General features: G+C 38.8%; 1 protein-coding gene across 2 annotated transcripts in view; it reads left to right on the forward strand.

Moving 5' to 3' along the window:
• Window positions 1-23,798, forward strand: part of LOC126356558 (dipeptidyl peptidase 9) — a 196,461-nt gene that overhangs the window by 85,443 nt on the left and 87,220 nt on the right. For both annotated transcript variants that reach the window (XM_050007380.1, XM_050007381.1), the window contains 3 exons: window positions 8,321-8,492; window positions 15,816-15,972; window positions 23,265-23,491. In XM_050007380.1, coding sequence (XP_049863337.1) covers window positions 8,321-8,492; window positions 15,816-15,972; window positions 23,265-23,491 — 556 coding nt within the window. The remainder of the gene's footprint in view (window positions 1-8,320; window positions 8,493-15,815; window positions 15,973-23,264; window positions 23,492-23,798) is intronic.

The raw sequence follows: 23,798 nt of genomic DNA on the forward strand, positions 1-23,798 counted from the left end.
GTTATACCCAAACTTCTCAAAATCTTATGATTAGAAAATCTAAAACTGACTGCTCTCAATGTGTACCCCCTTCCTCTTATACATGTGTGTGTGGTGGTCTTCAGTCCTGAGACTGGTTTGATGCAGCTCTCCGTGCTACTCTATCCTGTGCAAGCTTCTTCATCTCCCAGTACCTACTGCAACCTACATCCTTCTGAATCTGCTTAGTGTATTCATCTCTTGGTCTCCCTCTATGATTTTTACCCTCCACGCTATCCTCCAATACTAAATTGGTGATCCCTTGATGCCTCAGAACATGTCCTACCAACCGATCCCTTCTTCTGGTCAAGTTGTGCCACAAACTTCTCTTCTCCCCAATCCTATTCAATACTTCCTCATTAGTTATGTGATCTACCCATCTAATCCTCAGCATTCTTCTGTAACACCACATTTTGAAAGCTTGTATTCTCTTCTTGTCTAAACTATTTATCATCCATGTTTCAGTTCCATACATGGCTACACTCCATACAAATACTTACAGAAATGACTTTCTGACACTTAAATTTATACTCCATATTAACAAATTTCTCTTCTTCAGAAACACTTTCCCTGCCATTGCCAGTCTACATTTTATATCCTCTCTATTTCGACCATCATCAGTTATTTTGCTCCCGAAATAGGAAAACTCCTTTACTACTTTAAGTGTCTCATTTCCCAATCTAATTCCCTCAGCATCACCCGACTTAATTCGACTACATTCCATGATCCTCGTTTTGCTTTTGTTGATGTTCATCTTATATCCTCCTTTCAAGACACCATCCATTCCATTCAACTGCTCTTCCAAGTCCTTTGCTGTCTCTGACAGTATTACAATGTCATCGGCGAACGTCAAGTTTTTATTTCTTCTCCCTGGATTTTAATACCTACTCCAAATTTTTCTTTTGTTTCCTTTACTGCTTGCTCAATATACAGATTGAATAACATCGGGGAGAGGCTACAACCCTGTCTTACTCCCTTCTCAACCACTGCTTCTCTTTCATGTCCCTCGACTCTTATAACTGCCATCTGATTTCTGTACAAATTGTAAATAGCCTTTCGCTCCCTGTATTTTACCCCTGCCACCTTTAGGATTTGAAAGAGAGTATTCCAGTCAACATTGTCAAAAGCTTTCTCTAAGTCTACAAATGCTAGGAACGTAGGTTTGCCTATCCTTAATCTTTCTTCTAAGATAAGGCGTAAGGTCAGTATTGCCTCACGTGTTCCAGTATTTCTACAGAATCCAAACTGATCTTCCCCGAGGTCGGCTTCTACTAGTTTTTCCATTCATCTGTAAAGAATTCGTGTTAGTATTTTGCAGCTTATTATACTGATTGTTCAGTAATTTTCACATCTATCAACACCTGCTTTCTTTGGGATTGGAATTATTATATTCTTCTTGAAGTCTGAGGGTATTTCACCTGCCTCACACATCTTGTTCACCAGATGGTAGAGTTTTGTCAGGACTGGCTCTCCCAAGGCCGTCAGTAGTTCCAATGGAATGTTGTCTACTCCGGGGGCCTTGTTTCGACTCAGGTCCTTCAGTGCTCTGTCAAACTCTTCACGCAGTATTGTGTCTCCCATTTCATCCTCATCTACATCCTCTTCCATTTCCATAATATTGTCCTCAAGTACATCGCCCTTGTATAGACCATATATATACTCCTTCCACCTTTCCCTTCTTTGCTTAGAACTGGGCTGCCATCTGAGCTCTTGATATTCATACACGTGGTTCTCTTCTCTCCAAAGGTCTCTTTAATTTTCTTGTAGGCAGTATCTATCTTACCCCTAGTGAGATAAGCTTCTACATCCTTACATTTGTCCTCTAGCCATCCCTGTTTAGCCATTTTGCACTTCCTGTCGATCTCATTTTTGAGACGTTTGTATTCCTTTTTGCCTGCTTCATTTACTGCATTCTTATATTTTCTCCTTTCATCAATCAAATTCAATATTTCTTCTGTTATCCAAGGATTTCTACTAGCTCTCGTCTTTTTACCTACTTGATCCTCTGCTGCCTTCACTACTTCATCCCTCAAAGCTACCCATTCTTCTTCTACTGTATTTCTTTCCCCCATTCCCGTCAATTTTTCCCTTATGGTCTCCCTGAAACTCTGTACAACCTCTGGTTCTTTCAGTTTATCCAGGCCCCATCTCCTCAAATTCCCACTTTTTTGCAGTTTCTTATACATAAGAAGATCTATTGTAAGCAGATACACCGCAAAACTCATATTCTACAACTGATCTCACTGACTAAGTGATAAAAATTCCCAACGACATCTAAACCAGTCTCTCAAATCACACCATCTCATTGACGATATTTTCAGCAAATAAACTGTTCTTGATCTCAGCTAGATCATCAATTGTGTCTTTCCCAGGTGACTGTTACATGTGGTATCTAAATAGTGACTTTTGTCTACACCATCTCAAACTGAACTGAGTATGTAACTCATATTAACAATAGGAGAACCAATTTTTTTATACTGATATTACTATTCCATTGCTTTTAACAATTAAATATTGTTGTGGGGCTTTCGCTGCATTGTGTAGTGGCCCGCTATATGAGATGGGATCTCTGGCATAGTCAGCTGTTGGCTTCTGCTGCTGGTGCATGGAGAGTCTTTGCCGCAACTTGCTCATACTTCCAAGCACGGATGTAACGCTTTTCAATCTTTTCAACCTTTAAATTAATATTCTCAAAAGGTAAAGAATCCATGATGGCACTCAAAATCCTTTGCTCTCTCACAAGGTGTTGTTTTTCTGAGAGATCAGTTGTACGAGGATTGTATGGGATGGTCTCTGAAAAATCTGCTTTTGAACTTGGATTCTGGGGTAATTATGTCCAGTGAAGACTAATCCGAGAATGATGGTGTTTGCTGTAAAGTGTCTGCATCTGAACAAATACATTTGCCTCAAATGCCAAGATGGTATGCGAGCGAATGTTTAACACGGAAAGGATGGCAATTGTCAAAATGTAAGTACTGTTGTTTGTTAGTAGGTTTACTGTGAACAGAAGTGTGTAGCTAGCTGACAATGAGGGTGAGGTCAACATCAAAGAAAGTGGCATGAGATTCGGAATAGGACAATGTGAAATTTAATTAGGAGAATGTATATAGAGATTCCAAGCATTTTAACTGGTCAGCTTCACCTTGAGTTCATATGGCAGAGCCATTTTCCTTGTTGTTGTTCTCATTCTTACTGAAGATTAGCTTCTCACTTCTGGTCACATTAAACCTACTAACAAACAATAGTACTTACATTTTGACAATGGCCATTGTTTCCATGTCAAATGTTCCTTTCCGTACAGCCTTGGCATGTGATGCAAATGTATTTGTTCAGAGAAAGAGTCTTTACCGATGTACACAACTATTCTCACCTGCACGTAATTACCCCACCTGCCTAGTTCAGAAGCAGATTTTTCAGAATATCACATCGAACTTGGCACTGCTGATCCCTCCAATAAATAATGTTGGAGTATCCCTCTCATCACTCAGTATTATCCTGGCCTTAAATCTGTTAATCAGCTGTTTGAACAAGGCTATCACTTTCTAAAATCATGCCATGAAATTAGGTCCATTTTGTCTGAGATTGCCCACCAAATCTAGAATAGCTTTTCATAGCTTTTCATCACCCTCCCAATCTGTGCAATATCCTTGTCAGATTCTATGCTCCTTCTGCACCCATCTCTCTACTCTACGGATCCTACCCTTGTGACTGTCCCCACTGCAAGACATGCCCTATGCACCCTCCTATCACCACATATACCAATCTTGTAACTGGCAAAACGTGTACTATCAAAGGGTGTGGTACCTGTGAAAGTACACCCTTATATCAACTGTTACATAAACACTGTTCAGACTTTTACATTAGCTTGACCACCACCAAGTTATCAATTAGTATGAGTGAGCATAGGCAGAGGGCATATAAAGGCAACACACAATATCATGTTGCAGAGCATGTTCTGCAATATGACAGTTGTGACCTCAGTACCTGTTTCTTCCTCTCAATACCAGTTCCTCAGAACTCTGCAGGTGGGAACTGGCACTAAAACAAGTCCTAGATTCTCACTGGCCTTAATTTACGCTAATTTCTTTGGTCTCCGTTTTTCTTCACAGTAACTATTCTTTCTTCACCCCCTTTTAGTTTTCTGCGTCTCATTTTCTGACCTGTCTATTTTTTGCCTCTCTTCTACCAACCCTATAATGTATAATGCACTTTGCTTTCCTCTCTCTTATTAACTTGTGCATGATATTTTAGCAGTAATCTCTTTCTTACTTATAGCCCTGCCTTCCTCCTTTAAGCTCTCATTTTTTCAAATCTTGTCTAGTACAGTCCCCAACAATAAGTCTTTCCTTCTCATCCTCTCTGGTAAGTTTTCATTGACCTGGAGTTCTGGGCGACTTTTACAATCTCTATCCCTTTTCCTAGACCTCACCAGTTGTTTTCCTTCATCCCTCTTCCTTCCCCTTCAACTCTTCAGCCAGGAGGAGGAGACACTGGCTCCAAAAGCTTGCAGACTTTAATACCTTTTATATGTGTGTTTTCCTCCTGCTGCTACATGGTGACTATATTTCTTATCTATTCACTTAAATTATATTTTCACACACTGATTACATTCATTGATTTTATTAGCCAACATTAACACTATGTAACACCACCTCTAGCCTTGATAATGGCCTCAAGTCGGCAGGGAAGAGAGTATGCACATTTCTTCAGGTGCGTCATGTCCAACTGAACCCACACAGCTATCGCATTCCAATGTGTGGATTCCGAAGTTTCACCCACTGTTCCAAATAGTTCCACACATTTTCTATAGAATTAAGATCAGCTGACTTAAAAGGGCCAGTTGAGGTGCAATAGGCCCTGTGAACATGGCTGTTATCATCTGCATATTCATCATGATGTAGAAGAAAGGAAAACACTTTGTTACTGAGAAGTCTGAATTAAATATTGTGCTTTACATCCCAAAAACAGCCCCAAAACATCACAGAACACTCTGACCTGAAATACATCCTCCACACATTGTAGGTTAAACTTCTCATCGGGCCATCAGTGCACTCAGTGCCTTGCATAATTTCAAAAGAGGCCAAATAGTGTCTCATAGGACCACAGTATGTGCCCAGCTGTTGCCCAGTTTCTGTGGTGTCTGACTAATTGAAGATGTGCCACTTTGTGCATTTTTAAGCAATGGAATTTTGGAAGATACTCACACTATATGTCCTGTGGATACAGTTGGGTTTGCAAAGGTCTCCTGGAACTGTAGAGATATTCCTGCATTCAACAACTGCAGCAATTCCTGTTGAGTTTGAAGCTGATAATCTTTGACGAGGAGTTATACTCTTCTTTGCTCCCTGTTGATCAGAAACGTTTTATGACCACTATTATTAAACTCTTTTACTTGGCTGTGAATTTTAAACCATTCCTTGTAGACACGTTGGACAATCTGTATTGCTGCATCAAGATATTGGCCACCTTCATCTGTGATGTGGTCATGGGCATATCCAAACACAAAAACTCCTTCAGCTGTTCGGTAACATCTCCACATCAACCCATATTATTCTGCTGATTACATGCAATTGGCTGGCACATTACCTAGTTTTGCCTGCCATGATTTAAGTGAGCAGTGGAGGGTTACATGATCGCCAGTTACTGTGTTGTTATACACCATCTATAGCAATTAGTGTATTCTTTTAAAGGGGTGACTAATATCTAACATTAACTTATTTAGCTATTTATTTATTGATTAGCAAATAGAAACATCATGGATTTTTAAAAGTGTGCTCACACTTGCATAAATATTTCACTAAAAGTGAAAGATGTTAATTATTATGACTTTCAAAACTGCTACAAACATCATTTATTCAGAAAAGGTGCACTGAAATAATATTTCTTGTTCTCAACATATAGCAGAGATGCTGAGTCACAGATAGGCATAACAAAGAGACACTCACAATTATAGCTTTCAGCCATTAAGGCCTTCTTCCACACACACACACACACACACACACACACACACACACACACACACACACACGTGCACGACTGCAGTCGTGTGTGTGAGTTGTAACTGTGTAAGTGCGCGTGTACGCATGCATGTGTCTGTTTTTGAAGAAGGCCTTAATAGCCGAAAGCTATAATTGTGAGAGTCTTTTTGTTGTGCCTATCTGTGACTCAGTATCTCTGTTATATGGTGAGCAACAACTTTCCTTCTCATAATATTGTTATATTCCATCCTGGATTTTTCATTGTTTAATATTTCTTTTAGTCCAGCAATAAATTTTTTGAAATTACATGGTAATAACTGGGCTTGATATTATGCATATGAAACCGAAGTTTTAAATTCAACCAAAGGAAGAATTACAAGACAGAAGTTACATTTTTCCACTTTGTGACAGAAGGCAGGAAAGCAAGCTGTAGTGTGTGGAAAAATGAAACTTTTTTGATTGGAGAAGAGATGTGTGTGTCATTGCTTGTTTCCAATAAACACAAGTATTTGTACTTTCAATGTTTCAGACTCTCTTTACACCTGACTGTAACTTTCCTACATAAATAGTTTGTGATTAATGTTTTGACTAGTGAAAGATGACATTAATTTGATGTAGAAACTTAGAACACATTCTAAGCTCAAACATAATGAGATATCTTGAAGAGAATGACCTTCTCCATTCCAACCAGCATAGATTGTGAAAATGTTGATGATGCGAAACTCATGTCACACTTCTCTCACGTGATTATTGACAGCTTTGGATCAAAACAGGCAGATAGATACAATATTTCTTGGTTTCTGAAAAGCATTTGACTCAGTACCACACCTAAACTTATTGTCAAAAGTGCTATCATATGGGGTATAAAGTGAAATTTGCTACTGGAATGAGGACTTTTTTTTTTTTTTTTTTTTTGTAGGAAGGGCGCAACATGTTATCTTGGATGGAGAGTCATTGTCAGATGTAGAAGTAACTTTGAGCGTGCCACCAGGGAATTGTGTTGGGACCCTTGCTATTCATGTTGTATATTAATGACTTTGTAGACAATATTAATACTAACCTCAGACATTTTGTAGATAATGCAGTTATCTATAATGAAGTACTGCATGAAAGAAGGTGCGTAAATATACAGTCAGATATTGGTAAGATTTCAAAGTGGTTCGAAAATTGGCAACTTGCTATAAATGTTCAAGAATGTGAAACTATGCACTTCAGAAAATGAAAAACACAGTATCCTATAAAGGTAATATCAGTGAGTCAACATTGAAATCAGCCAGCTCATACAAATACTGGGGTATAGCATTCTGTGGAGATATTAAATGGAATGATCACATAGGCAGCCGTGGGTAAAGCAGGTGACAGACTTTGGTTTATTGGTACAATACTGGGGAAGTGCAATCAGTCTACAAAGGAGATTGTTTACAAATCAGTCATGCAACCAATTTTGGAATATTGCCAAGCAGGACTAACGGGAGATGTTGAACTTATACAGAGATGGGCAGCACAAATGGTGACAGGTTTGTTTCACCTGTGGGAGAGTGTCACTGAGATGTTGAAAGAACTACACTGGTAGATTCTTGAAGATAGATATAAATTACCCCAAGAAAGTCTACTAACAAAGGTTTAAGAACTGGCTTTAAATGATGACCTGGTAACAGACTGCCAACGGCCTTGCCGCAGTGGTAATTCTAGTTCCTGTCAAATTGCTGAAGGTAAGTGCTGTCGGGCTTGGCTAGCACTTGGATGGGTCACCATCCGGGTTGCTGAGTGCTGTTGGTAAGCGGGGTGCCTTGTAAGGCCAATTGAGGAGCTATTTGATTGAGAAGTAGTGGCACCAGTCACGAAAACTGACAATGCCAGGAGGGCGTTGTGCTGACCACATGTCACTCTCTATTTGGATCCGGTGACACCTAAGAACAGAATGACACAGTGACCAGTCAATACTGTTGGGCCCTCGAGGTCTGTATGGACAGTGTTTGTTTTAGGAACATACTACAACACCCCCCCCCCCCCCACCCCCCCCCCAAAAAAAAAAAAAAAAAAAAAATCATTTCCACAGGGATCACGAGGATAAGATTAGAATAATTACCGCACAAACAGAGATATTCAGACAATCATTTTTCCCATGCTCCTTACATTAATAGAACAGGAATAAACACTAATAACTGGTAAAATGGGACATACTATCCACCATGCACTTCACGGTGGTTTGCAGAGTATAGATGCAGACATAGAAAGTCATGAAATTTGCCAGTATTTGTGGATTCATGGCCTTCTATCTCTTTTGTCTATTTAAATCAAGTATTGTGTTCCATATGTTACAGTGTGTGGGCTCAGTTGCTAGATCGCCGGCAGCAACGTCTTGAGCTAGTCCTTTTATCTGTGGATAACTTCCTAGAACCTCCACCAAATGTTTATAATATAGACAAACCACCAGCTGCACCAAGCCCTGCAGTTAGAGTGATCTACACACAGCACTCGGACATATGGATAAATGTAAGTATTTTTTAAAAAAAGTATGTCAGAAATTAAAATATGAAGTTGCAACAAATGTGTATTGGACTGCTAAAAAGAAAATAGTACCATTTGGTATGTGTTACCAATGAGATGGCACAAAGGTGAGGGTAATGTATTTATGTTCAGGTTGAACAACAGTCCAGATTTAGGCTTCCAGAGATTTCCCAAAATCAGTTAAGGTGTTAGTCAGCGTAGTTTCTCCTTTTAATAGGGCACGTATATGTGCACAAGTGCACCAAACTTTTATATCATTCCAAAGTTGTAAAGTCCTTTCTGATTCACTCTGTACATCAACTGTCTTTCCCTATAGCATATCCCTGTTTTTGTCAGTTTCAAACATCTTGTACGATTTTATATTGTTGAATGCTTTTCCAGGTTGACAAATCTTATGAACGTTCTTCTTGATTTTTCTTCAGTCTTGCTTCCATTATGAACTGCAACGTCATAACTGCCACCTTTCCTAAAGCCAAATTGATCATGTAACTGTTCCTCTAATATCTTTTCCATTTTTTGTATATTTTTCTTGTCAGCAACTTGGGTGCCTGAGCTGTTAAGCTGATTGTGCAATAATTCTGGACATTGTTGGCTTTTACAATCTTTAGAAATGTTTTGATGAGATTTTTCTGAAACCATGATGGTATGGTGACAGTCTTGTACATTCTACGTACAAATGTGAATAATTGTGTTGTTGTCACTTCCTTCCATGATTTTAGAAATTGTGGTGGAATGTTATCTATCCCTTGTGCCTTATTTTAAGTTTTCCAAAGCTCTTTAAAATTCTAATTCTAATACTGGATCCCCTACTATTCCCTACTGACTCCTGTTTCTTCTTCTGTCATGTCATCAGACAAGTCCTTCCCCCTCATAGAGGCCTTCATTGTACTCTTTCCATCCATCTGCACTCTCTTCAACATTAAACACTGGAATTCCCATTGCACTCTTAATGTTACCTCCCCTGCTATTACGGTTGTTTTGACTTTTCTGTATGTTGAGTCAATCCTTCCTCCTGACAATCATACCCTTTTCAATTTATTCACGTGTTCCATGCAGCTGTTTCACCTTTGCTTCCCTGAACTTCCTGTTTATTTCATTCCTAAGAGTCTTGTATTTCTGTATTCCTGAATTTATTTGAACAAAATTGTACTTCCTTGTTTCATCGATCAGTGAAAGTAAATCTTTTTGTTACCCATGGTTTTCTCACACTTTCTTAGAACTTGTGTTTTTCTTTCTGACTTCTGTGATTGTGCTTTTTAGAGCTGTCCATTCCTCTTCATCTGAACCACCTATTGAGGCTATTCATTATAGCAGTATGTACACTATGTGATCAAAAATATCCGGACATCTGGCTGAAAATGACTTAAAAGTTCGTGATGCCCTTCATCGGTAGTGCTGGAATTCAATACAGCGTTGGTCCACTCTCAGCCTTGATGACAGCTTCCACTCTCACAGGCATACATCCAGTCAGGTGCTGGAAGTTTCTTGGGGAATGGCAGCCCGTTCTTCACTGAGTGCTACACCGAAGAGAGGTATCGATTTTGATCAATGAGGCCAGGCACGAAGTCGGCATTCCAAAACATCCAAGGTTTGTTCCATAGGATTAAGGTCAGGAATCTGTGCAGGCCAGGCCATTACAGGGATGGTATTATCATGCAGCCACTCCACCACAGGCCGTGTGTTTTGAAAATGTGCTTGATCGTGTTGAAAGGTACAATCGTGAGCCCCGAATTGCTCTTCAACAGTGGGCAGCAAGAAGGTGCTTAAAAAATTAATGTAGGCCTGTGCTGTGATAGTGCCAAGGAAAACAACAAGGGTGCAAGCCCCGCTCCATGAAAAACACAACCACACCACGACACCACTGCCTTTGAATTTTACTGTTGGCAGTACACAAGCTGGCAGATGACGATCACTGGGCATTCGCCATATCCACAACTTGACGTTGGATTGCCACATTGTGTACCATGATTCATCACCCCCACACAACATTTTTCCACTGTCCAGTTGTCCAAATGTTTATGCTCCTTAAACTGAGCGAGGTGTCATTTGGCTTTTACTGGCGTGATGTGTGGCTTATAAGCAGCCACTTGACCATGAAATCCACGTTTTCTCACCTCCCGCTAAACTGTCACAGTACTTGCAGTGGATGCTGATGCAGTCTGGAATACCTGTGTGGTGGTCTGGATAGTTGTTTGCCTATTACGGATTATGACCTCCTTCAATTGTCAGTGGTCTCTGTCAGTCAACTGACAAGGTCGGCCTGTATGCTTTTGTGATGTATGTGTCCCTTTACAGTTCCACTTCACTATCACATCAGAAACAGTGGGTCTAGGGATGTTTAGGAGTGTGTAAATCTTGCATACAGATGTGTGACACAAATAACACCCAATCAACTGACTACGTTTGAAGTCCGTGAGTTCTGTGGAGCACCCCATTCTGCTCTGTCACGATGTCTAATGACAACTGGGGTTGCTGATATTGAGTACCTGGCAGTTGGTGGCAGCACAATGCAGCTGATATGAAAAACATATGTTTTTGGGGGTGTCCGGATACTTTTGATCACATAGTGTATGTCCACAGAAAACTTCCAAGTTTATCTCTTCATTCCTTAGTATTTCCATATCCTACTTCTGTGCATATTGATTCTTCATTATGAATCTCTCTAACTTCAGCCTACTTTTCGTCATTACTAAATTGTGATCTGAGTCTAATTTTGCTCCTGGCTGCACCTTACAATCGATTATCTGATTTTGGAATCTCTGCCTGACCACGACGTAATCTAACTGAAATCTCACCCTATCTCCTACTGTTTTCCAAGTATATCACTTCCTCTTGTGATTCAATATTATTAGCTGAAACTTATTGCAGAACTCAATTAGTCTTTCTCCTGTCTGAAGCCTACAACCAAGCCCATATTCTCCCGAACCGTTTGTTCAGTTCCTTCCCCTACAACCGTGTTCCAACCCCATTGACTATTAGATTTTTATCTCCTTTTATGTACTGAATTGCCCATTCAGTATCCTCATATACTTTCTGTATCACTTCATTTTCTGCTTGTGACGTTGGCATTTATACTGGAACTGTTGTGGTCAGTGTTGGTTTGCTGTCGATTCTAATAACAACCCTATAACAGAACTATTCACAGTAACTCACTCCCTGCCTTACCTCCCTATTCTTAATTAATCTTACTCCACTTACCATTTTCTGCTACTGTTGATATTACCCTGTAGCCATCTGACCAGAAACCCTTGTCTTTTTTGCCATTTAACTGGACTGACCCCACTATGTCTAGATTTAGCCTTATCATTTCCATTTTCAGATTTTCTGTCTGTCCGACCATGTTGAAACTTCTAACATTCCACAACCCAACTTGTAAAATGTTATCCTTTTGTTGCTTATTCAATCTTTTTCTCAGGGTCACCTCCCTCTTGGCAGTCCCCTCCTGGAGGTCTGAATGACAGACTAGTTGGCAATCTTTTGCTATGAAGAGATCATCATGACTCTTTTTCCATTTACAAGCCACACTTTGTGTCTTTAATGTAGCAGTTTCCATTACCTTCTGAATCCTCATGCCATTGGTCATTGGTTAATCATCCACCTTTTTGGGGCAGCTTCCCACCTCAGGAGCAAGAGACTGCCCTGAACCCGAAACCAGTCCTCCACCCTCTTTGAAATCATTAATAATTTAAGTGTTTTGATTGCTGTAGTTGGAGTCACAAACGATGACAGTCGAGTTAAGGCTTGTTCCGTACACCTACATGCCACACATTCTCCGATAGCCAATGAGCAGTCAGTACTGTTCTGAGTGCTCTGCTGTGAATGAGATAGCCTATGCAAGCATAACATGCAGTTTAACAAGTTTTTAGTGAATTTTTATTCAATTTGTTGCAATTTGTCATCGTTGGTGGTTGTGGTAAGTGACAAATTCTACATAAGCAAGCGAGACACACAATTTACAGGACACATGCTTTCGTCAAGTGCAAAGCTCATGTATACATGTACTGCATCTATTGCTTGGGACTTGAAATAATGCAGTTCCCTACCCATACCTTGACCTGTTCAAGCTATCATCATCCGTGAATCATACTATGATCAAAGACACTATCCTAGACCACCCAAAATCCCAAACCTTCTCACCTTGATCAAATTAATTGATGATATCTTCATGATCTGGACTGAGGGTGAGGACACCCATCCACATTCCTCTTGAACCTCAACACCTTCTCCCCAATTTGCCTTTACCTTGTCCTTTTCAACCCAACAAGCCACTTTCCTTTATGTTGACCTCCATCTCAAGGATAACTACATCAGTATCTGCCCATATCGAACCTACCAACCTTCAGCAATACCTCCACTTAGACAGCTGCCACCCATTCCATAACAAGAAGGCCCTTCCATGTGTCGTCACATATGCAGTAAAGAGCAGAACCTCTCCAAATATACCAAGCATCTCACTGAGACCTTCATGGACTGAAATTATCCACAGATCTCCTTTGCCTTGTTTCTCCAATCACCTCCAACATACCTATTGTCCTGCCACAAAGGAGCACTCCCCTCTTGACTCAGTACCACCAAGGCCTAGAGCGACTCAATCAAATTCTCTGCTAGGTTTTTGACAACCTCTTGTTGTGTCCTGAAATGGGGAATATCCTATCCGTTATCTTTTCCAGCCACCCACCTACACAATATCTTTGTCCATCCGTAATCCACCCTGCCCCCAATCCCTTGCCTCATGGCTCATATCCCTGGAACAGACCTAGATGGAAGACCTCTCCTGTACATCCACCCACAGCCACCTACTCCAGCCTGTTCACAGGTATCACCTATCCCATCAAAGGCAGGAGAAGCCTACCTATGAAAGCAATCACGTGATCTACAAACTAACTGGCAGTCACTATTCTGCTTTCTATGTGGGCATGGTGATTAACAAGCCATCTGTCTGTGTGATGACCACTGACAAACTGTGTCCAAGAGTTAGCAGGACCATGCATATGCTAACATGTCACCAAACAAAAGTGATTCACTTTAATGACTGCTTCACAACCTGCACCATTGGATCCTTCCCACAAACACAAGGTTTTTTGAACTGTGCAGATGGGAACATTCCTTGCAATATGTCATACGTTCATGTAACCAAGTTGGCCCCAACCTTGACTAATCCCATTCCTCCACTTAACCTGTACCCTTCCCTGCTCCCATTTCTGTGCTACACAACCTTCTTTCTATTCCAACAACACATCCATCAGTCTTCTTCCCCTTCTCTACTCCTCTCATTTTCCACTCACCTCCCACCCCTCCCCCAAAATCTTTTACAAACAGTCCGGCCACAGTGGCACAGTGGCCTGAGATAATGGTAATGGTGTGTTGTTAATTGGTGTTTGATACCTGTCTGAGCCTATAATGTTTATTTCTTGCCATTTGTTGTCATGTATAATGGTAATTAATAATTAAAGAGAGAGATTGGGTTGGTGGAAAAACTGTTAGTAGGGAAAGTTTGATACTTTTATGCTTTAAGTTGGCATCACTGGGATCAGCTGTTGTATCAACATTGTTTTATTTATAACCTTAAAAATAAATTTCAAGATGGCGAGTCTGCTTGAAATGTTGAATAACGTTCTGTTGTTTGTTTTTTACTTGCTGAAGGTGAGAAACCAGTGAATATATACTGTAGAATGCCTAAAGTTTATGGTGAAGGTTGCATGAATTGCACAAATTTTTACAAGTGGGTAGAGCAATTCAGAAATGGTTGCGACTCAGTGACTGATGAATACGATTCTGGCTGACCAGTTGCAGTTTCAACTCCCTCACTTGAAAGTTGAATTGATGACATTATTCGTGCTGACTGCCACGTGATTGTGGAAATGGTAGTTGATAAGGTTCAAGTTAGCACTGGTACAGTTCATAACACTATCTGTAACAAGCTGAAGTATCGCAAAACATGTGCAGGATGGGTCCCAAAGGAGTTAGCGGCTACACAAGGAAACAAGGATGGGAGTGTGCACAGAACTAAAGGAATGCTATGAAAGAGAAGGTGAGCACTTCCTCAACAAACTTTTAATTTTTGATGACACTTGGTTTCTCTATTATGAGCCAGAATCAAAAAGACAAAGCATGGAGTGGAAGCACACCAACTCATCTGTCAAGAAAAAATTCAAAACCCGAGCATCAGCAGCAAGAGTCATATTGATTGTGTTTTGGGATGCTTAAAATTCAGTTGTTTTTTTTATTGTCTCGAAGAGCTGCATACAATGAACAGCCAATACTACTCGGATTTGTTTTTAAACAAGGTGAAACCAGCCATAAGAGAGAGATGTTGTGGATCTCAGAGGAGAGGGGTGATTCTCCAGCAAGACACTGCACGTCCCCATATTGCTCAACTAACCTGTGAAACCCTCGACAAAATGGCCTTGGGAAGTACTGCCTCATCCCCCTTAAGTCCTGATTTAGCACCTAGTGATTTTCATTTGTTTGGTGCACTGGAGGAGGCATTACATGGGAAAAGGTTCCAGGACAATGAGGATGTGAGAAAGTTTGGGAAATTGGTTCAAACAACAAGATAGAGTTCTTTGCAGCTGGAATCAAAAAGCTTCTAGCCCATTGGAACAAGTGCTTAAATGTTCAAGGGGGTTATGTTGAAAAGTAGAAAAAGTATTGTTTTGTAAAAATAACTGCCTTTTTCTCCAGACCAATTTGTCTCTTTAATTAATGAGTGACCCTCATATTTTATCTTTTTAAGTACTTTGAGTGACAGTCTTATTAAAGGAGTTTAGTGTTGGAGCTAGCACTCACTGACTTCTATGTTAAGTAGATCAACTGTCTAAGGATCTTGTGGGATAGCTCATTCATCCTGCTTCTTAATCAATCTTTATGCTTCAGAGCCCCACTCTGAAATTTTACTAATTATTTATAATTTTGATATTAATGATCTATAACTGTGTTGCAGTATATTCTGTTTTACAGAGGTGTACCTCCAAGTCTATCTTTGAACTGAAAACATTCAGTATAAGATGTAAATTGCATACCACAGTTGCCTGGTAATAACTTCAATAACAAGAACAAGCAGCTGCCTGATTCAGTATTAGAATTCGTCAGATTGTTGTTTTTCTTATGCTTTTCAGACTATAGATTTTGGTGCTTGTTATCTACTTCTCTTCGAATTGATTTCTTTTGTTGTTCTCATGCTCATGAATAAATGAAGTTTTAAATAACTGTAATGCATTATTACCTAGTTTGGTATCATTTTAATTTTTGGAGCAATGTTAGTGTTAATTTACGTGTCAAAAAATAATAATATTCTTGCATTTTCAGGTAAATGAGTTACTTTATTTTTTTCCGACGAATGAGGATAGTGAAGTGCGATTCATCTGGGCTAGCGAGGAGACTGGTTTTCGGCATTTGTACTTTATTACAGCCCATGTGAGTGGCGTATCTAATGGAATTGATGATGCACTCGATACTATTGAAAGTGAGTGTTTCCATTTAAAGGGTTCTGTAATTGCATGCAGGTGTGTTATGGTAGTTCCTAATGTTGCCCGCCCTTCTGCAAAGTTAGCAAAATAACGTAGCAGTTGAGGTAGTGACTGCTAGGCATTGTTTTATTAAGTAATATTTTATTGTTCCTTAAAAATAAATAAATGTTTAATTACATTTTACAATGTGCGTGTGCGTGCGTGTGTGAGCGTGCATGTATGCAGCTGTAAAAATAATATGGTAAAGTGAGAGTAAGCTTTATAATTTTGACTTGTAAATTGAGAGATAACCACAATCGTCGTCTTTTCTTCATTGTCCTCTACTTTTATATGGCTTCATCCTTCACTCTCCAACTTTCTTTTTGGACATACAGTGTTCCCATATAATAAAGAAAACAAATACTGTGTTTAATTTCGTGGCAAGATTGTGCAGTCTGTGTTTTCATTTGGGCAACTGTTACTTCATTTGGTCAAGTGTATTGTGGTGCATTTCTACTGCGGAACGTTCATTAAAAATTGCCAAAATGTGGTGTGAAAACTTAAGTTGTACTAGAAGTATCAAAAGTATTTTTTAGTCAAAGCATGAAAGGTACAGGATAATATGGACTGAATAAACAGGTTTTTGTTTGTAAAGGAAAATAATGAAAAAATAAATTGCAGGGATGGATAACTGATTGCTTGAGAACAAATGTGGAATGTAAACTTTGAGTAAGACTGGAGAGCTTAATTTATTAAAATGGTTAAGTTTATTTTTGGATGTACTGAAAAGTCATTCCTTATTGATAAAGACCAAAATATTGCATAAATCCTCAAATTTATAGAATTTCTGTGAAATTTAAGTTCACTGAACTCTTGGATGGATAAGAAATTAGTGAGATTGAGGGAAGGGAGAGGACTCTTCATGCACCTCAACAGAGACATAGCTGATAATCTATTGATAGTAAAGAGAACAACGAACAAACAAACATTGAGAGCAGACAAACAGTAATCTGCAAATGAATGATAGGCGACAATTTAAAATATCAGAAAATCACACTGGCAGAGGTATATTTTGTGTCCTGATGTGTCACCCATCATTCACCTGCAGGTGAGAGGTTGCTTGCCCTCAGTTTTTCTCGCGACATTCTTCAACTTTGAGTAAGAATGAAAATTCACTCTGTAGCTGAGCGGTGTGGTACATCTCTCTGCACAAACGTATGAAACATGACTGGCATTCCTTTGACAGCCAGTAATATGTGTAGGATACATACCTGTAAAATGTATTAAGCTTTTGTATATTTATTTCCTGCATATATTTTTACCTTTTGAGGCTGTACTGCTATGGTAAAAAGGTATTAGTTTCTTTTCTTTGTGATCAGAAGTTTAGTTTTCAGGTATTTACTAACCACACCACAACTTTGAAAGCAGAATTTGTAATTCATACTTTACTTGATAGGAGAAGGCATTTGATTAAAATATTAATTTCATTTCCAGTTCCAATTTGCGAATATTTGACTGAGGTTTAAAGTGAAAAAAGCTGGGTATTTAAAAGTTATTTTTGCATAGTCTTTGGAACGAATGAAGTATAAACGAATGTAGAGATCAGTGATCTCTTGGTGCATTGTTTCCAGAGAGATCTGAAGAATGTTGCTGTGCTCTCACATTGGAGAAAAAGAAAACATTAATTTTGGTCCACATCTTCCTTTATTTTTTAGTTTGCCTACATTAAAACTGCTGATGACAGGCTATATCCTTAAGAAAGCTTGTAACCAGTTCCCCAAGTGACATTTGCCAGGAATAAATGTGACTTATCACTCTACAGTGTAGTGTCTACTCATTTGAAACTTCCTGGTAGATTAAAAAGTGTGTGCCGGATGGGAACTTTAACTTAGACTCTTGCCTTTTGCGGGCAGTGCTCTACTGACTGAACTTCCTAGGCATGACACAAGACCCATCCTCACAGCTCTGCTTGTGCCAGTAACTCCCTCCTACTTTCAAAACTTAATATGCATTGTTCTACATATCTCACAGTACAAATGCTCCTGGAAGAAAGGATACTGGAGAGAAATGGCTTAGCAACAGCCTAGGAGACACTCTACAAATGAGTCTTCACTTTGCAGGGATAGTTGTCAGATTAAAAATTGTGATGGGCTGGAAATAGACACTGGCAGGAGTAGCACTGCAAGGATAGATCATGAGTCATTCCTGGATATATCAGTCAGTAAAGCATTGCCTGATCAAACAAGTTTGAGGGTTCAAGTCCCAGTCTCTCATGCTGTTTTAATCTGTAAGGAAGTTTCAAATGAGTGTACGCTCCTCTGCAGTGTGAAAAATCATTCTGGAGACAATTCTGTAAGCTGTGACTTAGCTGTTTCTCTATGGTAGCCCTTCTTGTATGAGTGTTGGTCCTGCACCATTCTTGAGTGTAGCAAATTTGTCTGGGAAATCGAAGAATATGCTATCAACCTGGAATGCATTATCTATGACACTTTGCATCTTATGAGTAAACAGGGCTAGCTGACTTTCCTAAGATCTCTTCAGATCCATATTGATTCATATAAATGAGATTTATTTGTAAGACATGAATATCAAACTTGTTCCACAGTTCTACAATTGATTGGTGCCAGCAATAAAAGTTTATAACTGTCTGCATCTTTCTGATGGCCATTTTTGAAAACAGGAATGACCTGCACCATTTCCAGTTTCATACCGCCCGCATTTCACAAGAAACTGCTGCCGAAAGGGGAACATCTTCTGTCACACAATCTGTACAACTTTACAAGTGCCTCATCAAGTCCAGATGTATTTGCGCTGTTTTTAATGGATTCTCATTTCCATGATCACGCACCACAATATCTGCCATTGTAGCGTATTTAGGGTATTACAATTTCTCCAAGGAAACGGTCGTGGAAGGCCAAATTCAGCATTTTGGTGTATCTCTGTCACTTTTCATTTCGGTGCCATTATGAAAATTGAGCAAGACTAAAACCTGTACAGATTTTTCATGTAGTTTATAGAAAAGGTTTACATATGAATTCAGTTCTCACTTTTGTCAACAAAGCTTTGACTTTGCTTAAATCTGTGATGAAGCTCTATTTTCAAAGTATTTTTGTACCACTGCTACTAAATCATAGTTGGAATGTACATGTTTAAAATGTATGCATTCGATTTTTAGATGTTTGTGCTCCTCATTTTCATCCCTCAAGATGAACATTTGAAATTGACTGCTGAGATAAAGTGCACTTTTCCCCCTATCATACTCTGCTAAAAAAAATATTTTCTTACACTTCTCAACTTTTAACATCTGCAACAGCCTTAGGATCAGATTTTCACCTCTACGATTCATATAGTTTAGATCTGTTAGTTACTAGGAGCTCTAAGAATTGACTCTCTAATTACTTGAAATAATTTGACAGAGAAACTGTTTGGGGAAAAAAAAACCAGTCTTAAATCCCAGGGTCTGGGAACAGCTTTAATTAAATTAATTCACATTTGCCATTTAGCCTTTCGTTGTGATTTATGTTCCAGTCAGAATTTAAGATATTGTTGTTAGTCACTTCTGATCACAGCCATCTTTCTGCTTCCAGTACAGTACAGTGCAGTACAGTTCAGTACAGTATGGTCATTACATTTAGTAAGTGAAATTAATTATGGAACCTTGTGGTGAACACTCTTGCAGTTAACTAAAACACATTTACAGTTTTTCTTCCCAAACTGCAAGGATGAATACTCTGCTGAAAATGATTTATCCACAACTCTCTCTGATTCTGCCATATAATTAATCATTGAAACCATGAAGATGACCCACTAATGTAAGAAAATTTTCATGAGTGTGATATGAACTCAGCCATACCAGTAGCTGTTTCATTTGTGTAGTGCAAGCCTGATAGGTTTAAACTAGGAACACGAGGAAACACATGGTTGTAAAGGAGGTACAGTTTATTGGGTCATGGAATGACATCAACAAGAATAAAATTAAAATAATTTGTGTCTTGAACACATTTAACAACTTAGGACCCAGAGGCCCATCCTTGCCATTATAAAGACATTATCCACGTTAGGTGTTATTAGTGTCGTACTGCAGGTACATGGTGGACTTCGTGAGAGTGGCCACCTCGGGTATTTGCAGGCACTCTATTTGAATGTTGTCACACACTACACTTGCCATAGTGGCACAATTTAAGTCTGCTGTGGGTGGTAGGTTTAGTAACCAGTGGGCCACCACAGGTGGGGGCTACAGTTCTCGGGTTACAGTTCTCATCCACTAAGTAGAGGATTTCAAGAAATCCATACTCCACATCATCAGAGAATTGACCGAGGCTCTGGTTTAAGTCTCCCAGTTTGTTTCAAACACCAAACACCACAAGGCTTTTCATAAGCTGCTGCCCATACTAAGTCTGGTTCTCATCCCCATGTGTAAGACTCTCTTTCCCAATTCAACCAACCATCTAAATGAAAGAAGGATGGCCTCAAAATTTATGCAGCTTGATCCATTCATGCTGACTTGAGCCACAATTAGAAGCCAGTTGCATACAGTGCATTGAATAGCAGCTAGCACAAACTTTCCCACGTCTTACATGAGATCTTCCAGCAAGGTTCCCACTTGTGTGTTGAATTCATGTGCGTTGGATTTCTTTCTGGACCTGCCTGCTACTTCCACGAGGAGCTCCATTACCCATCTAATGTTGGAGCTACCAACAGCCAACATACTTATTCTCTATGCTTGTTCAGACTGGACAAGAGAATTCATCACAGGATCATCAGATGAGGCTTTTAGTAGCTTGATCTGTAGACCACGGCTTTGACTGTGTGTAATACGGATAGAGTTTCTTGTGTGAAGATTTCAATATTATTTTATTCATCAAAAATATTGGAACACACAAAAAATAGTTTATTATTGCAATTGTTATTGATGTTAGACATAGCGTCATTGGAATTTGACGGTCAGTTATTAAAAGCTACCATAAAAGGAAGTTGTTTTGGTGAAACAATACTTAAGACCAAAATGCAGTGATAAGATGGCAGTTTTGGCTGCATTGGGTTGTTTATTTTACACTGTTGACTGGTATGTGGTATAAGGTGCTACTTCATTAATGCTGCCATGTCATCTTGTACACTTTCATCTGCAGGTGATCTAACCAAAACTGCTAACTAAGGATAAATAAAAGATGACTTTAACTGTTGTCACTAATTTATGCTGTTGTAGCTGAGAAAGCTGCAATGTGACGTTACTTGAATTCACACATGCTAAAAATTGGCCATTATTTTGTGAAACACTGCTTGAGATATCTGTGAACTTGGCCAAAAATGTTGAGAGTGGGAGTCAGAAATGAGGTTATCGTGTGTCTGGGAGCAATGGTTGAATGAATTCTCTCTCCTGCTATAACACAATAGTAAAATCATCTAGATAGAGAGCAACTCATGTACTGTGGATAGCATGAAAACCAGATCTACCTCAAGACTTTCTTTAAAAACTTAAAATGCTTTTCCACTTATTATGTATGTCAATTAGCTTTTAGGTCATTCAGCATAATAGTGACATTTAGAAAAAAGTCTCCAGATTTTTATTGCATAGTGTTGCTGTCCCCCTCATTCTGATATGGTTTCTCATTGTTTCATCTCTCCTCATTGAATTACTTGTTCTGAAACCTATGAAGTGCATCCCTTCCACTTTTGTAAATGTTTATCACCAGAAGTACACATTTTGCCACCTGAAGATAAGTTCTGGCTGGAAATTCTTTCTCACAATTTATTAGTTTCATTGACTGAATTTTCCTTTGATACAGAAGAATTTGCATGTTGAATCAGTCTTCCAGTATGCTGACATTTTCCCATACTTAGGATGTAAATCTATTTTGATGTGGATATTTGTAAGGAATTAGACAATTTTTTTACAGTGGAAATTTGTGGTTTTTGACTACCCAAACTCTTTACTGTAATGCATATTATTTATTGTATAGATAGAAAACATCAGCATCTGTAATAGTCACATTGTGTGGTCTTCATATATGATCTGTGTGCCACTGTACAATCCATGACATGATTCTTTATACAAGTATTGGTGGGTTTCTGTCCTGTTCTATTCAAAGCATATTATTTCCAGCTTACATGCACAGCAGTACTGGAATTCATACAACTCTCGGCACAATGCAAAACACACTTCCTGCCAAATGTGAGCAAGCCAGCTGAATAAACATAATACATCACTTAAATAAATAAAAAAAAAACATTTACAAAGGAGTCACTTTTTGACAAACTTTTCTGAAATTAGTTTGAAAATTTTTAAATAACTGTCTTAATGTCAGAGACTTCAACTGTAATCCTATCAGATAGAATTTTTTTTAATACATTCAGTTTATGAATATAATTAATTTCTTTGAAAAACAGCAAAGTGTATATTATATCTGTGCACAAGATGTTCCAGAAGTAATGATCAGTGTTAGGGATATGACAGGAACCATCATTCAAAGCAAATCAGATCTTGTAAACATGGGCTCTAGAGTGTGTATCTTAAAAGCTGAGCATTTTTTCATCTCAAGCAATGTGAAATGCATCTCTTCTACTGAATAAGGGCTCATAGGTCATTAAGTATGCATTTTAGATCCCATATTTACTAAATATTCTTGCTTCAGATCAGTGATAATGTCATATCCATGAATATTTACCATTCATCCTAGGACACCCTTGTATAAATACAGATAACCAATTTAATTATGTTATTCAAACCATATGAAACAGATGTACCGTGAAGATGATGCACTGAGCTGCAGACAGGTACTACTATGGAAAGATTGTTACACATTTAGCTTTCGACAAAACTAACTCTTCTTCGGAAAAGGACACACACACACACACACACACACAGGCTAAATGTGTAACAGTCTTTTTTTGTTGTGATTGTAACTCAGCATGTAGTCTCCACAGTGAGTTAAATTCTTTGTTTTTCCTAATACTGGTGATATTGCATTGTTAAAAACAAAGATGTTGTCAGTTGCTTGTTATTGAATCATATTGTAAATTTATGAGATATATTTAGATGTTCACTAAATGGCAATAGTATGTCAGTGGTCAGTCCTGATACTGCCTCCATCCCTAATTATCAACATGCGCCAAGCTAACCTTTCTTAACTTATTGTAAATGCATTATTGCAGTTGTACAGAATATTATAACCTTCTTTTAAGGCCAATTTTCATTTAGCATCAAGTCTTAAAAGTCACTGTGCCAAATAATACAACTACCAAGATGGACATTTTGTAGAGTTGTCCAAACTGTTGAGTGTTTGATGATGTTGGTTCTTGTATATTTCAGATACATTCCTGCAAGCACGTGTCAGCCAAAAAATTGCTCTTACATCTGGTGACTGGGAAGTGCTGGGTCGCTCCATTTGGGTTGATCCAGATAGGCAACTAGTATACTTCCTTGGTTTGCGTGAGTCACCTCTTGAGAAGCACCTTTACGTTGTGTCACTGAGACGTCCTGATGAAGTGCGGTTGCTTACCAGACCAGGGTATTCTTACACAGTTGACTTCAACAAGGTATGAACCATGAGAAGAAAAATACTTGTTTCATTGTGCACTGCTGAGAGGGGAAATACATAGTTAAGATCTATTGCATATTTCATTGCTTTCTAAAGGGCTGAAATTTTCTGATGCTAGCTATTGAGAAAGTAAGTGTTTTAGCAATTTCATATAACTAGAGATCACGTCATACAATTGACCACGATGGTGGAAGAAGCTTCACACGGAAGAAGAAGAAGTCATTGTCAATGTTCATCATGTAGGCGTATTTACAAAATAATTTGTGATGTGAATTTAAAATGACTCATTCCACATAATTATGATT

This window comes from Schistocerca gregaria, chromosome 1 (genome assembly GCF_023897955.1).
Source record: "Schistocerca gregaria isolate iqSchGreg1 chromosome 1, iqSchGreg1.2, whole genome shotgun sequence".
In the NCBI taxonomy this organism is placed as follows: Eukaryota; Metazoa; Arthropoda; class Insecta; order Orthoptera; family Acrididae; genus Schistocerca; species Schistocerca gregaria.